This window comes from Pavona decussata, unplaced genomic scaffold, assembly GCF_977016875.1.
Source record: "Pavona decussata unplaced genomic scaffold, jaPavDecu1.1 SCAFFOLD_19, whole genome shotgun sequence".
Lineage (NCBI taxonomy): Eukaryota > Metazoa > Cnidaria > Anthozoa > Scleractinia > Agariciidae > Pavona > Pavona decussata.
The window spans coordinates 3059060-3076378 of record NW_028145442.1 but is presented as its reverse complement, the minus strand read 5'-3'; the positions used below and the strand labels follow the sequence as shown (position 1 = coordinate 3076378).

The window sequence follows — 17319 nt, the reverse complement described above, 5'->3', positions numbered from 1 at the left end:
CGAAAAAATTCACCGAGTAAAACAACGAAAAGGGAGCTAAAATGCTGGCTCAAAATTGCTTCTTCTTGGGATTCTGACAGATAAGTGTGTTCCCAAATTTATCCAGCTTTCGTTTGATACGAATTTGGCTGCAAAGAGGCGAACAAGTCGAACGTTTCAAAGCTATTTTGCTGAGTGTGTTCAAATTGTTTCGCGAAAAAGTTGCCTCCCTTGTCAATATTTATATATAGTATGGTCAGCAGAGCTCAGATCCGCTCGCGCACAACTCAGTACACGACATTAGTGCTGTCGCGTAAATTGTATGCAAATGAACACTTTAGAAAACCGCAGGAAACGAACAACGTAAGTCGATAATTTATTAATTTATTTCTTTTTCACAACTTTTGTGGACTCCCTGTGACGCCATGGTAAAGTTAATAGCGAAACGAAAATAGAGCCTGGTCGGAGGTTATATAAGCCTTAACCCGAATTAACTAAAACAGGGTAAAGATTTTCAAACAACATTCGAGAAACTTCAGCAAGATACCGCTCCTAACCTGATTGCCGTCGACGACAAATAACAACAATTGTTTACAAATGTAAGCTTATTTTTTCCGCCGTGAAATTTACAAACGATAGGTTTCACAAGATAGGTTTTTGCTTACCCAGATACAATGATCCCAGAAAAAATACAATAAAATAGTAGAAGTACATTTAATAACAAGACACAACGGCTGTAAACGTTCAACCGAAATAACCAGCAACTTGAAAATCTAAGCTTATCAGAGAGAGAGGCAATTTTTTTTTCAATTCACACACTCAGTGTAAGCTTAAGAAACTCACCCTGAAAAAAAAAAAATTTTTACCTGCACTCGATGTGGTTTATCAGTCCTATAAGCTGCAAACTTACAAAGCTCAAAAATGAACTGTTGTGTAAAGAGTGACAACGCTCGCTATTCCGGCAAGCGTTAATATTTTTGTCTTTCTGTCCGTCCGCTTTCTGAACCACTTTTTGGGCCACGCATTCTTGAATACTCCGCTTTTAACGCAGTGGTAGCAAAGGCCGTTGGTTTTCCTTGTTCAAGTTCAATTATGTTTCTGCTGGGCTGCTGACAGAATATCTGTTCCTGTTCAACAAAGTAATCTTCAATAAATTCTGCTCCAGTCAGATCAACTCGCAGACTAAGCGGTGCGAATGGATTACAAGTTTGCTTCTTTCAGTTCCTTCAACAGCACGAGAAAGGCTGTTAAACTCTTATCCGCTTCAAACAATGTTAAGAACGATTTTAAACGGCCATCATTGACTATGAACCACATTTCAGAGTCGATAATTAGAGGAGTTTTTCCGAAAATTGTTAGGCTCGACCGTCGCAAGTGTCAACTGTCATTCAGCTTTGTCAAACGCTGCAACATATCGCAGAGGTTTTCGCGCCTTTTCCGTTTAGTCATGTGATTTGACTTGTTATCTTTTTCGTGTTTACTCACGGCAAAAAAAAGGCGTGTGAAAATTTAGCATTTCGATTCTATGGCGGTTTTTGCTTCGGTATCTTTGACAGTCTATTTCGTTTCTTGTTTTGAAACCTCCGATTCAAAGACACTTCCGGTAAAATGTAATATCCAATCAGATTTCGATTTGCTGGATTTTGACATTGATTAGCCCAGAGGTCTTGCTTCCTTGGTGCTGACCAAAAGGAACGCAGCCTCTGGGAACGAGATTGTGGAGTCGAGGGTGCGCGGAGTTGTGTTGTGTGACCCTGGTTTTTTTTTTTTTTTTTTTTTTTTTTTTTGGCGTTTGTTGCTTGCTCTTGGTTCCTTGGTCCAATCATGTACCGGATAAGTCTTAGGTCACTGCACCTGGCCCTTTAAGTTGGAGGTAATATCCCTGGGGAAACCACTGTGGAGGTTGTTATGACGCTCAACAAGGTGGGGTGGTTAACGAGCTGGAATGTAGCCAAAACGGCAGTGCAGGACAGGGTGAGTTGGTCAGACAGCATGACGGCCTTAATGCCCCTCCTCACATGAATGAATGGAGAGGGTAAGTCAGTCAGACAGTCAGACAGCCAGTTAGACAGATACAGTGGAAGGGGTGTAAGGGATCAACGGCCACCCAGCTAACAATAAACATGGGGACTGCCAAAAAGAATCAAAACCACTCTAAGTAACTTATGAATTGTTTTTTTTTTGTTTGTTTTCAGATTGTCTTATGCAATGCCGCCATAATGTAATAAATGCAGAGTAAAATCATTGTGACGACGTGAGGTTGATTGATTAAAATAAGATTCAGAGCCGCTAATGGGATTTCCTTTCGGGTGTCCGCTTAAGGGAGCTAAAGAAAAACAAGAGAAAAGTCTAAATCGTAACCCCTGAAAGTGCCCGCGGCCGCGTACAGGAATATGTAAATACAAAGTTGTATAGGAGTTCAAACGGTGTTTTGTTAAGGTGGTCCGAAGTAGAGCTGTCCGCTTAAGAGAGTGTCCGTAAGAGAACTTTCACGGTAGTCAGACAGACAGTCAGACTGATGGTCAGACAGACAAACAGGCAGCCAGTATGTCAGACAGTCTATCAGACAACTGTCTGTCTGTCAATTAGTCAGACAGACAGATAACGGGTTTAGGCCCCGTTTATATGGAGAAAAGTGTCCCGAGAAAGAGGGTCACCCTCCCAGCCGAGTCAACTTTGAAAAAAACTTTGGTGATGTCTGTGCCATTGCAACACTGACGCAAGGGTCTATGTGGACTGGTAGATGGTAACAACACACTGAAAAGTCTTGGATGATTACGTCACAATATCAGTACCTAAACAAATACCAAATATCGGTAAAATATTGTACTCGTAACGGACCGATTTGAAAAAATTGGTATCAGCCCACCCTAATAATAACATTTTATATAATTTTCGCTATTACGCAATGGCTATCGTTATGATCAATTGCATAACGCAGGTGTTTACATAACAAAGGTCAGCATAAATCCTTCTTCTAGTCTTTCAGATAATAGAAAGGAGAAAATTACTATTGTTAGGACAAACTAATTTAGCAATTTCTTTCATTATCAGGGAATTTAGCATTCCTAGCGTCTTTTTTTTTTTAGGAAACTACGAGCAATCACAATAGGGAATACAAACAAAACATTTTATGTTGAAAACTCTGTCCTCTTAAGAACAATAGGAAGAAGAAGAGGGTGTAGACAAACAAGAAACCGATCCATTTGGAAATCACTGATGTTTCTACGAGATGACTAACGAACAGTAATCAGTTTTCGTTTTTTTAAAATAGGTGACATTGTTGTGATAATTTTTTTAAAAAAAGGGCAGACTTTATAAAATTAAGGTCAGCTGTAAAACTAAAAGGGTGAGTTCAATTGCTAAAAATAGTAAAAAGCGAGGAATTGAGTGTTTATGGAGAAACCAACTGAACTATCAGTGGTGTTTCAATGTTTGCTGTGATCCTCGCCGTATAACATTCGGAGGGGCGTTACCGAGCTCACGTTTATTCCCACGGTGTCGTTCCCCCAGGCGGTATGATTCGCTTGACAATTGGAACGTGAAACAATTGTTTCCAACAACGCACATTTATACAAGAGTATAAAACAAAAGGGCCCAACTCTTGTCACAAAATCTGTGATTTCAAAATATCCTCTGACGGACTGATTTCGCACGGACGTCGATGTTTCCTCTAGAAAAACTGACAGGGTTTGTCCTCCCCGTGGCGACAAAATGTTACCAAGCCCGTCCAGCTGACTAGATGCCCCGCCGACCGGCTGGAAATCTTGTAAAGTTCAACTCCCCGGGCTTTGCAACATTTCTCTCATATGATAAACGACGCTTCAGTTATTCGAACAAACCCCATTCACACCTCCGTTTCACGCAAAATCGCCTTTCTATTTTTCACCAATCTATTTTCCTTGAGAGCAAATTAATGTCGATTGTATTAAAGTTCAGTCATAATTTTCGCACTTTTTGCTGTGATTGATTTGTCCGTGCGGTAGTTCTGTCAGATTCTACACCCTGCAGAGTGGCCGGGTTATGGACTTTGGCACACATACCTCTATTGGGAAATGAAATTACGGGTGGATTTACTGGATTGAAATTTGCAACTACTGATTGAAATTTGGTAATATTGTTTGGAAGGAATGGTCATAAGCTTTTCACTTAATTAAATATTACATACAACTTAAAACTCGTCAAATCTGTAAAAAAATATTATCAGATTTTCATTATTAGTTTGATAAAATTGACTGAAATTATTTTGGGAAAATTGCTTGGAAGGAATGGTCATTAGTTTTTCACTTAAATAAATATTACATACAACTTAAAACTCGTCAAATATGTAAAAATGCCATACCTACCACGGAGATTAAATAGGTTTACCCTTGTGATTGCTAAGACTAAAGCGGATTGCACGCAGGCAAACCGTTATGCAGGTATTTGAATCAGCACCCTAATTATATCATTAAGATGTTTGGCCTTAGATATCCGATCGGTTTATGTGGGGAGACACACCGTTGCCCTTTTTAAATTAGAGATTTTTACTTCGTGGTTCATTTCAATACCAAAGCGTTTGTTATACAAAGGCCACTTGTAGTGAGGCTCCATACAACCAAGATGGCAATCTTTGTGGTTAGCCGTCGCATCCTTTTCAAATTAGTTCCGTTCCGTGTCCCATGCTGTTAGCTTGCTGACCACTCGCGCAACAGAACAGGAAATGACTTCACCACGAAAAACTTTGTAGCCGAAAACACGTAATTTTGTATTTGTAGTTATATATAATTACATACATAAGAAATACTGTAGCCCTTTTATCCCATTAGCATGTTTTTAAAAATGCAGAACTATTAATTGGATCTCTTTTTAATTTGATTATAGCAAGATTGCGTTACATTATCACGCAATCTACTCTTGATTGTCACGTACGCTGGTTTTGTCGTTTGAAGATTGAGTCATTCATTCCCACAACTGATAACAGACATCCGACCATAAACAAACTGTTTAAACACCGCGGAAAAAGCATACCACACCCTTCCTATTTCTGTCTGTGAAAAAGGGGAAAAAGATGCGAGATCTTAGACCGCTGCTTTTAACATGTTTAAGAACTCGGAAGTAACGGCAAACAACATGACACTTATGCAGCAACAGAGACAATTCAACAGCTGCCAAAAGAAAAAAAACTACATTCTGCTCGGCTGTTCCTTGTCCATCACCTTGCACGGAACAACATACACGTCACGCTTCGACTCACGCGTAGCGCTGTTTACAGCGGGCCAGACACACTTCAGTTTGCGCGCGAGAGCCACTCGCCGAACCCGAGCCACGTATTAGTTCAATACAGCAAGCGTCATTGCAGGGTGATATTCTTAGAAAACCGGAAATATGTAATTGTAATGGAATGCTGATATTCCTTGATCACCTATCGTTATTTTCCCACGGTCTTTTGAAAGCGGATAACTTTTGCTGTATGCGCGTTCAGCCCCAAAAAATTTGACCTCGATTTGTATTGCAGTCACATCGTCATTTCAGGCCCAAGTAGTAAAAGTTACCTACTTCGGGGAATGAAAATAAAAATATTTTTAACACTACTACTACCACTGAAGCTATTAAACAAACATCAAATCGTTTGCTTTGCCCTGTTATTATAAGAAAACATGAACCTAAAGTTAGACAGATAGCAAAATAAGTCACCCCCACGAGGTTTATTTGCACGTAACATGAATAACTAAAATAACCGTTCAGCTGTGGTAAATTGACAGTTAGGATATTGCTTGATAAAAAAAAAATTGTGAACATTTCAGAGCTTCCTTTTCACCTTGATGGCAAGGTTTTAATCCCGGTTTTCCAGTAATAGAATCAACCTAACTCTGAAAGCGAATACACGTTGTGCATGTAAACGCTCGATCAAATCAGCCTGCTTTCAATGCTTTGCGTCAATTCCACTAATAGAATCGGAGCAACATGTTTAACCGCCATTCATTATTAACAACACAGTTTGGCTTCTGCGGAATTTCTCTCAGTTGACAAAGCGGGTTTGGACAATCCTGAACTTGTGATCTTTAATATCTATTTGCTTGCAAAGCAAAACAGTGTTTACACAATAGATTTTGCAATGAACGCGAATTGAACTCTCAGAAGCAATGTTAATAGAATAAACGCTCTTAACTTACGCAATAAAATCACACCTCAAACTTGCCATAAGATATCAGAGGCTAATTGGCGAGAAACATTCATCGCAAAAGGGTTTCCACTAAATGTACAAACAATACTCTATAATCTTTTACATACTCATTTCCAAACGTAGTGTATCAAATTACTAAACATAACTTTCCAATGTATCACCAAAGCCGAATGCGGCCAACCAGTGTTTTACACAGTAAAAATGGGTATCCAGAATTCTGTTTGAAATCTTCACAAGCATAACATAGCTAACATTCCTTTTATCCCGTAATCAAGCAAAAACTACAGTCCCCAAGGACTCTAAAACAAAATCATGACGTTAATTTATGGAAATCTATCCGAGTTTTTCCCGCGCATTGACGCAATATATGCAAATTATATCCATTCATTCGAAATATCGCAGTCAAAAATAGCACTTGTTGAAGCAAAGCTCGTGAGCTTTTTGTAAAACTTTCACTTTCGAAGAGAAAAACTCCTATTTTCTTTCATTATTTGCTGATCTGAAATCATTTAGCGTTGAGACAACGCAAAAATTTGTCACCTTCACTTTGAATGAAATCGTTTCTACACGGCGGAAGCGCTTCAAGCAAGCTACGAATTTTGTGATCGCACAAGTAATCGAGACCAATATTGGCCCAACATTTCTAGTATCCTACTTTCTTTGAAAAAAATTATTTAAGGTTTTATATTTATATATGTACAAACTTAATCTAAGTCCTTTCGAGTAACGGGTGAGTTTAATATAGTGTGGATCAGAGTAAACAAGAAGTTATTTTCGCTTTTGTCCGAGAGTATAAACACGAGCTAAGAGTTCTTCGTTTCTTCGGCGCTCTTTTGAAAGTTCTGCAAGCAACCTAGTTTCGTCCTTCCTCAGTTTATCAACAAAATCTTTAGCTTTTCGCAAGATGGTGACTTTAGGAGCTCTTTCATTGTCTTTCAAATCGGGAACTTCTTCCCTGAGAACGTGAAAGCTTGTCTTGAGATCATTCCTTCGTTTCCGTTCAAGAACATTATGAGTTGCTCTCTTGCTTACTTCGCCCTCTTCGTCTGATGTTGTGCTTGATTGTCGTTTGAAATCCTTTTTACTTTCTTTTGTGGGACTCGAGACTGACATGGCTGCTTTCGGTTTCACAGCTACCGGTTTTATACGTTTTGCCGGCGGTTCGTCTGTGACTTGAGGAAGCCGCTTTCGCTTTGGTTTCTCAATGGTCACAACGTCTATTTCCTCTTCTGTTGAACAGTAAATTTAAAGAAAAAAAATTTAAAATCAGTCAAAACACAGAACCAAACAGTAAAGCATTTATAGGAAAAATATCGATCACGGGAACTAGCTCAGGAAACCACTATTTGCAAAAAATAATTAAAATTTTAATTTGCAATTGAACAGGAAATTCGAATATGGCCGTTTGCATAACTGGAGTCGGTTAGCTCCTTACCTGAATCGCTCGATGTATGAGATGAACACAAGTTTTGATGAGATTCGTTGACGGGATACGGAAACACAGTGGATGGATCTACGCAGTCGGAGCTAACGTATTCAACTGGAGGAGGAGTTGAACAGGGAGTCTCGTACAGATCCTCAGTGTTCAATGTGGCAGCAAGAACTTTAAAATCCAACGAATTCTCGTAGTTTGAACCGTTCCACATACAGTCTTGAATGAGTTTGGACTTTAAACTGCTTAGAGAAATTTCAACAGTAGCTAGAGGGGCAGTCGAACAGCTGTCCTCATCCAAAATATCCGAGACAATTTGCAGCGTATCAGCAACCGAGCAGCAATGTTCAGTGATTGAACCAAAGTCGACCGGCGAATTTCGCGGTGACGGTGATCGCGATGGAGAGCGTGGCGGAGTCGGTAGAAGCTCAAACTTTTTCCAAATGTCGTGTGTTGGAACCGGTGTACTGTATCCCTCAGTTTCAACCTCATCTTTTTCCAGATGAAAGAAGTATGTCGCTTCCGGGTCGTTTTCCAGTGCAAACGCTTTGCAATTGCACAAGGATTCGACTTGAACAGCCATTCTGCAGTGAGAGAAACGGAAATGAGATCACACTGGGCCTACTACAAATAGTTTCACAAACGATTTGTAAGAATTCTACGGTATAAGCAATCATAACTTTTCATCGTGTCCATTTATAAACGTTACATGGTTTGAATCTTTAGCAGTTCCTGGAGTGGAAGTTCATGTTATCATTCTCTCAAACAGAGCCATTTAAACCAGCAATTAAAGTGCCAAGTGTCGAATGAATGAACTTCTGCGTCGTAGCACAGCTCATAACTTCAAACACTCAATCGAAAGCACTTTGGGTCACTTTACCTTATGAAATTCTGGGAGACTGCACTTCTGCAGTTCAAGTGCCTGGAGGATTCCTCTAGAGGTATTCCAACGGCAACTAGCCCGAATTTCTGCGGCTGTGGAAAAGAACGGGGCGTTCGCGGATAGCAAATTTCAATTCTCCTGCGAAACTCAGCTGAATATATTAAACAACAATTTTGACCAATCAGAAAGCGTGGCTAATTAGAGTCACCATGACAACGTCATAACCTACACGTGATTACTATAGCCAAAATGTGCTGCCTGCGTGAAATTTCTGTTTGAAAATGACCTTTACGGAAAATATTTATTCCGCTTTCTCCGAAGCTCAACCTGATTTGCTCATTCTTCTCAAACAGGTTTAACAGGACCGAATATTGAAGCCGCTTTTCACTCTTCACATAATTTTGGGGTCTTGTTTATGTTTCTGACAGGCATCATATCCCTCCCATGGGCATAAACAAAAGCATCACACTTTTGGAAATGTTTTTTCATGGACGCCAATTAAAATTTGCAAGCGGTTAAATGTATTGTGGAAGAATGCCAGAATTAGAAAAATATTTCCTAATACGTTTACTGCCCTTGCCTTCGAAACAAGGCAGATTTTCCTTGAAGTTCTTTTCAACACATGCAACATAGATTAATTAACTCATTCATTGGGCATTTTTGTTAATTTCGAGTTCATGCTCGAGAATAATTCCTAAACACGACAACAACTAATCTACAGCTGCCTAGACCGCAGGTTTGTATTGAAGTCATTGAGATCAAGGATTAAAACATGACTGTTAAAGAATGATCTATTTTTTGTCTCCAGTCAACCGGAAACAAAATATACTTTCGAATTGATCGATAAGCAAACCTTTCAAAAACAACTAGCTTAGCTAAATGCTTTCATTCAACTTATCTGGTCGAAAACATGGCTTTGTATCTCCATAAGTTAGCTATTAGGTGAGAAGAATTGTTAGGTTCAACAGGTTTACGGGGTTTATATTACGATGGATTGAGCAGTAGCCACTGGTAATTACAAGAAGATTTAGTCCACAGAACAATAGGTGTAAAAGAGATTTAATGTAAATTGTTTCCCGAATTACTTTTAAAAGACTACGAGGTTTTAGCGATTCATTATCGAATGTAACGTCTCGCGATGTTAGGTTTAATACAACAAGGATTTTTTTCTTGTTGGCACCACCGGAAGTTGCCACCCAAGGCCTTTTTCCCGCGAAACTAATGCAAGTGAGTGATAGGGGATGACAGATAGACTGGACTAATCGAAAGATCACTGCTACGGTTTGAATGGCAGAAAAATAAAGGTTCAAAGAGGTCATTACAGTGCATTCAAAAGTAATCAAGCATGCAAATAAACGAAACAAAAATTTTACAAACCGCCAACTACCGGGAGCACAGCGAGTAAGAAGTTTTGGAAAAGATATCGAAAGTTATAAACATTGTTATGCAATGAGCCCAGCGCCTTGAGATTGATAAGGTCAGATGTCTTTTGTGTAACGTGTGATACGTTGTTATTTTGTCACCTCAAAAAATTCATGGCTTGCTCTGCTGTTCGCGAAACTTTGCCGGGGCCACCCACGGGTAGAACTGGGACATAGCGATAAGCATTTGCTCCTATTTACATTTCAATCATCGATGTAAAAGACCGAAAACCGCGAGTAATGGAACTTTCCGATCCTGTCTCACGCAATTATCAGGTCTAGCTCCACTTGGTGCATAATGAGAGGCTTGTTTACAAGCCAATGCTATGGTATTCAGTTAATTGGTCCCTCAATTCTTACGAAATATAAATCCGTATATTATTGCTTAACTGCCCCTGAAGAGCACGCTTGGGAACAAGGTTCAAATGAACAATCTATTCAATATGACAAAAGTAATTTACGGCCGCCCATCAGTGTACATGCTCTTAAAACAAAATGCTATAAATATTCTACTAAATTAGTATTTTTAATGTGACAATGGTAGCTCGTTTACAAATTTGATATTGTTGTGTACTTTTAAAAAAAACGCTAAAAAATCAACTGTGTATTCAAGGTGTTATTATAAAAAACTTAGAGAGAACGACTCTGTCTAGAAATCCAAAACCATCTATCTTCACGCCTTTTGACATCAAAATGTATCCATGACATCGATTAACGTAAACTAAAAAAAGTGTTCAGGAATTTTTAGTTGTTTTGTTTTTCTGTGACCTTCCGTGGCCTAAGCTTGGAATGTAAAAGAGTTATATTTTGCAATGAAACAAAATTAAACATGATTTGCGTAAGTTACATAATAAGACAAAGAATGCATTTACGGTGTTATTTTTTTTCCACAAGGTTAGAAATGAATTAAGAGGGGAAACCTTTCCACCCTCCACAGGAAATGAAGATTAAATTTTTTTAAACTGTATCAATGGTAACCAGGAAATACACAAAATCGTGGGTGCAAATAAATGAAATGGTGTAAAAAAAACTATTGTAAGCCGTTAAAATGTTTAAAACATACATAAATTCCTAAACGCAAGCAAATAAACTCACAGAGAAAACTTCGATAAACAGAATAATAAAAATTCCTTCGCTGAAAGGATCTACACGGGATAAAAAGCTTGACGATTTTTATCACAAAAATAACACGTACGCCTTTCGTTTGCTTTCCGCCTAATTTCCTCCACGAAGCCTCGCTAGCGATAAAACACTTAAGGTCACGTTTTGTATACCAATTCTCGCAGCCAAGTATTTTCTGGATTGGTCTAAATTACGCAAAGACGCTCTTCTCACTTCACTTCACTCAGTCACTTCAGCCAAAATGAGCATATCAGAAATCGAAAATAATTGCTCACCATTTAAAAATCCACTTCACAGCACTTCATCCTTTGAATACCTTCTAATCTGCGTGCGATGTATTCGACAAATATCTTTTTTCCCCCCTAAAATCTAAAGGTTGCAGAATGCATTTTTTCGTTGCGTGCAAGTTAGTGTCCGACGGCCTCCTTATCATAACTTGACCCCTCTGTCCCCCAAAGGAACAATGTACTCATGTATTTATAAATATCACCACTTGAGGGCGGTGGCATTCTTCAACAGCCAATCGTCACTAATAAGAAACATAAGCGATGATATCTCACTTGATCATATCAATGACTTTAATTTCGCCAAATCTCGGTTAGTGTTGCTTTCGTGTCGATAATGTTCCTATCTGATAGACCCCCAGGAAAGAACTGAAGAGGCTTGTTAGTTCTGCTGAAGGGCAGCAAGTCTTCTGAAAAACAGCAGATCAGTCCAACCTGAGCGAGTTTCCCGCCATACGCGAATAAAGAAGCTGTCGGAGCGGAACTTTCCAAGAAAACCGAATTCAATTAAGCACTCGTGTACGTGCTCTTGACTTGGAAACAGTTGGCGGAAGAAGAAAGCGCACTGGCGCCAGTGTTTCGGAAAGTCTAACCTCGAATAACGTAAAATCTTCCACAGCTTTTATAAACAGTATTCATTTGCATTTGGAGTAGTTCGCTTTGTTGGTCAAGTGTAGCGTTTCTTATACGTCATACAGTTTACAGTATTCATATTAACAGTGACAAAAGTCTAATATCCAAAGTACTATAATCGTGTAATCTACCAATATAATGTGTATTTATTTTAATCAAAGTTGCGAACAATTAGCTACGAGGGTTACTGCGCTTCGCTGGTTAACCGTGAAATGCCCTAATACTGGTAATACAAGCTTGTTTGTGACGTGGGTGTGACACGCGTGGAGGTTATTTCGCGCCAGGCGAGTGTCAGTTATAAGTTCCGCTTGCTGCTTGTGAGACAGGCCTGTAAGTTTGTTGTATTGGTTTTCATACCAGAGTACTGAAAGAAATTGCGAAAGAACAGTATGTGCTACGGGAACTAATCGGACCTACATCTTAGAATACGACTTAGGCAATTGATATGTTTTTAATCCCACTGATTATATTGGCTTTTTATCAATTTTACCTACTATAATTTTCCAAAGCCACGCTCAAGCGGTAAGTACCGGCTGGGTAACGTTTCAAGGCCAAAACCCGGAAAAGGGTGAAGATCAGCTTTGGCGTGCTCGTAATGGAGTGTTCTACAACCGGACTGAAGAATATTAGTTTGCGTGCGGGAGACTGAAAACGAAACCTACAAAATCAATATCAGCTGCTAAGTGCATGTCATAGTTGAAATAATCCTTCAGATCCCTTGATGTGTTTCCATTCAAACTATTGTGTTGTTCAAGTAAGAACAGTAATATTGCACTTAACTGTAATAAAACACGACTGTTCTTAGAGTTAGTTTTCAATTTAAATTCACTTAATTACTGCAGTCTAGTCGCTGGCCGGTGGATTACTGAACGTGAGCCGTTATTTCCGTGAAGCGGCATTACTGAGCTGGAAATATTTAAATAAGCTCACTCATCTATCGTTTACGAGTGCCTTGTTAGCCGACGACGCTATTTTATGGTCGCCTGTCTGAATCAGCTACCCAGTCATCATACTCTTCGTGGCACTTGTTTCTTAACATGATTTTGCTTTCCATGCTTTGTTAAGCTATACATTCATGATCATGGGAAATTTTCTCGCTGTTCCCTTTCTTTTGTTTTCTTTTCTTTAAAATTTAATATCCCACAGTTTCAAATGTGTAATTTCAAAAGTTAATGCTCTTGTACGTTATCATTGGTGATCAAAACCTCTACAACAATCCGATCGTATACATCCTTATATACTGTGGTGATTATCCTTTCTAATCAAGTCTAAACCTTTCCTTTGATCGAAAGATCAATTGGCGTTCGGCAGGCTAAAATCACGGCCATAAAATTGTGTCTGCTGAGAATTTATTGCATTTACGTGACAAGATTATCCGACTGAGTGAATTGACATGAGCTTCTTAGAACTTTCTTTCTTTCTTTCTTCCTTTCTGGCCAAATAAAATATGTATTTTCCTCTGGGTTATAATTATCCTCTGGGTTATACTCCTTGCATTGTACATACTTTGTACGTAAAACATGACGAAGAGAAGGAAAACAAAAACTAACTCACCTTCATTTACTGAATCAAGTAACTCCCGCCTTCCAGTATGTTAGTTTGTTGTTAGCGTGCTGTAGGACGGTTTGTGTGTGGTTTCAAACAAACCACACTGGACTAACTGGTCCACGCGATAACTAAGCAGACCGGATAATTATTGCTGTCAATCAATAAAAAAATTGTCATTGTTGGTTTGTCGAGAAAAGATAATATACCTTCCTGTCTGTTTATTTGGGGTTTATCTAAATGGACTTTTCTTTAATCCGCGGTCGCAATTGGTTCCGATATCCGCTCGACCTACGGGTGTTTTAAAAAGTGACAGTGTGTTTAAAAACTCTTTAAAGGGCCGGCACTGTTCGCAAAGATCACGTAGAAATTGTTAAAGCCGGATCTCTGAAAAGCGCCCTTTCCCTGGGTTTCCGTCATTGGCCGGTTTTGTCAACTTTTGGTGCCACGAAAACAAACAGCTATCATGCCCAATTAGATGTAAATTGTATCGGGTAAACCAAAGAGAAACGTCTCGTCTGAAATGACGCTTTGGATTTACATGGGCATTTCAAACAGTCGCGGTGGTCACCGTCAATTTTTAATAGAATCATGTGAAAATGATCGGTAAGAAACTTAGCGACGTCAGCTGACTGAAAAGTCCGCTTTGCTTTGATGGTTACTTAGAGCCCGCTTAGCACCAACAGGTTTCTAACAAGTTTTACTGGTTTTCTCTTATGATTGCTCTTCAGACAAGACTAACTTGTCCGTTTAAACAGAGGATGTTTGCGTTAGCTGGCCGCTGAGTTTTGATTGTTTAGCCCCTTGGTCCTAAGTGATTGTGTAAGCGGACCGCGGTCACTGATCTGATGACGTCAATGGATTATCTTTGAATACGAGTTTGTGATCAATACATACAAACACGCGTTTATTTAAAGAGTTAAAAATAATAGAGCGGTTTTCAATTGAGTGTCGTAAAACCAAAACCAAACTAATTACTCTGGCCAATTACAACAGACCTAAACAGCGCAATAAACCAATCAGAATTCAAAGCAAATACATGTAACCAGCGCCAAGCGCGGGAAAACGCGTGCAACCAAGTCACAATTGGTTTTGGTTTTGCTTCCTTCTCATTGGTTGAGAAAGTGGCGCGAGTTTTGTCAGCCAATCACAGAGTTTAGTAACGCAAAACCAAAGCAAACGCGTAATTATTTTCGACACTCAATTGAAAACTGCTTTAATAAAATTATTACAAGCAAGAAGTTAGAAAAGTATAAAATACACAAGAACGACTTTTTGAACTGAGTGAGGTTGTCGGCTTTTACAACGTTTGTCGCCGGGTAACTCATTTCACTCACAAACGTTTCTAACGAAAAAAAAAAGGTATTTATAGCAATTGCAATTTGAAGGCTAAGTCGCAGTTTTTAATTATGATTAGACCTGGTACGTTTTGAAGCTAGTTTGAAATACTGATCGCCAAAAAACCTCTCGACTTTCGATTACCCCATATTAATCGTCTCCTTTTTTGAGAAAATTCACTCTGCTGCTGACGTTGTTCACGCCGGAAAAAAGGTACGAAGATGGTTTACTATACTAGCCTTACTGATCTTTCCCTCCGAGACGTGCAACTAAAGTGCAAGAGTTATTTATAAGTGTCTTCGAACCGGATCGCTTCGTACGTCACGGCGTAGTAGTTACTTGTATCTAATGTACCTATATTGTAATTTGTGTATTATTATGAATAAAAGATAAAAAAAATAATAAATAAACAGATTAACGTTTTCGCTTTCAACAATCTTATCTTGCTAATGCTTCATTTTCCATTCATTTGGTGTTTGAATGTTCTCTAAGTCAGTTTCGAAATTGAAAAAATCTGATACGCCAGGCTACAAGCAAAACAAAACGGTAAGTAAATGTCAAACAAATTAAAGAATACTTTCAGACGGCAAGTGAAACTCATGAATCTGCTTCCATTCTTTGTTAATGAAATTTCCCTTTCACCGAAAGTGCTTATAATAACGGGATGTTTTCAAAAGCTCAGTTTCATTGACTGTCTAACGCAACAGGAAGTTCTTTCAAGCAACTGAAAGAAGGTTCAAATTATCTTGTGTGTAAAACCTTGCTGCTCTTCAGTTGCAGTTTCTCCGCTGTAAACCAAGAAAATACGTGACCTCAATTGGTCTTACAATGTTGACGTTTCGAGCCAAATCAACCCCCCCTCCCCCCGTATAAATCGGCAATCATCCAGCAAAGAAAAGTTAAGTGAAAATAGCGCTAAGTACATATCTGTTATTGTTTTCACTGTATAATGATATCTTCCTCTTTCGGTTTCGTTGTTCTTTAATTAAGCGACGTAAGGGTATCTTGCCACTTAGTATAGTTTCGAAAGTTACTCTCGTGACATGCCTGACGCGTCTGGGACAACATCCGGTTTTCAGTTTCGCCTATTCAGTTCACGCTGTTTGAACAGGCAACACGGAAACAGCTGCAGGATTTTTCCAGTTATGCTGGCATAAATCTCTGATCATGACGCAAAAGAAATCAATCATTGGACCGGAATAGCTACAAAGCTACAATAGGCATGATAGGTTGGGCCACTGGGGGTTGCTAGCAGAGGCCTCTTTTCCGTTGTATTCGCTAGATTGCTGAACTGTCAATTCAGCGAATACAACGGAAAAGAGGCCTCCGCTTGAAGGAAACTATGAAAAAAAAAGTATAGGAAAACATTGATTGTCTGTTGTTATTCGTGTCTATTCTTGTTGATTCTGAGAACGTCGGCCATTTTGAGTAATTTAGCTTCGGTTGTCTATCGCGAGAAATGGAATAAAGTTGTAAGTTTCGGAAATCTTCGGCAATTTCCGACCAAGAGCCGAGTGGTTTACGATGTAAACTTAGTCCCAATCCTCACGTTAGTCAAACCGCGCGAAAATTAATTACAATGGCCGCCTGTCACAGAAGAGATACTCTATAAAGTATTCCTGTATTCGTCTTGTTCCGTCTCGATTAGTTTTGTAACTATTTGCGGGACAAACCATTCATTCTGTTGTTTTTTTCCAATAAATTGTTGTTGTTGTTTGTTGTCAGAACAACTGAGGTTTTTGCATTAGCTTTGTTAATTTTTTTAAACTGATCCAGTCCTGATTTCCATTCCATTCTTCTCTTGCCTTCTTTTTCCAACCAAATTTACGCCGACGTTTCCGGAAGTTTCATTTGTTTTTTCTCCTCAAACAAACCTCCAAAAGAAAGTAAACCTCTTGTTCCAGAGTAACCCTCCGATCCTGGATAGTGAAACACACAAAAACCAAAATGAGAAGGGGGTAGGGAAGGGGTACCAGCAAATTGCTTTTATGGACCCCAGTATTAGGGTGTTGCGGGTTCAGCTTATTCATGTTGCAGAAACTAGAAACGAAGTCTACTTTCTGCAAAATGAGATTTTGTTGCGCGCGGCTTTTTGTAATACGCACAACAAATGGCAGTTATGATAGTGACAAAACTCGTGATTTAATTTGTCTATATATGTAAGCTTTTGTTAGCGGGTTTCCTCGTCTGAGAATGAATTAATTTGTATATTTACCGTTCTTGGGGTAGCCGTTATCCCAGTTACTTAAAGGGACAGTATCATGCTATTTTTAGTAACACATTGAAAATTGGAAAGACGTTATTCGGTTGATAGCAGCCAAGATATAATGACAAAATTCCATTAAAAGACTATCAGAATGCAAAGAAACCATCCACTATCCACGGATATTTTCGCCGGCAGATGACCAAGATAGAGAGGGGTTCAAATTTGAAAACGTCTGGCGGACGTTTTCAAATTTCGCTGTTGTAACGCACTAAAAATCGCTGGTTGTTTTATATTTTGGTTCAACCTTTCG

The 17319-nt window shown here is 39.0% G+C and overlaps 1 protein-coding gene across 3 annotated transcripts; it reads right to left on the bottom strand.

The window, feature by feature from the left end:
* Positions 1 to 793: 793 nt before the first annotated feature.
* LOC146487085 (myc protein-like) lies at positions 794 to 13588 on the bottom strand. Of its 3 annotated transcripts, none has more exons than XM_085092031.1 (4): positions 13475 to 13588; positions 7581 to 8161; positions 4326 to 7374; positions 794 to 1919 (listed from the first exon to the last, which is right to left on the bottom strand). In XM_085092031.1, exons 2-3 carry the CDS (start codon positions 8158 to 8160, stop codon positions 6914 to 6916), a joined length of 1041 nt encoding a protein of 346 aa, XP_084948157.1. In that variant the 5' UTR covers position 8161; positions 13475 to 13588; the 3' UTR covers positions 794 to 1919; positions 4326 to 6913. The 3 variants fall into 3 exon arrangements, with proteins under 3 accessions (XP_084948157.1, XP_084948149.1, XP_084948140.1); XM_085092023.1 differs by lacking the exon at positions 13475 to 13588 and adding an exon at positions 11279 to 11452; XM_085092014.1 differs by lacking the exon at positions 13475 to 13588 and adding an exon at positions 8458 to 8618.
* Positions 13589 to 17319: the final 3731 nt, after the last annotated feature.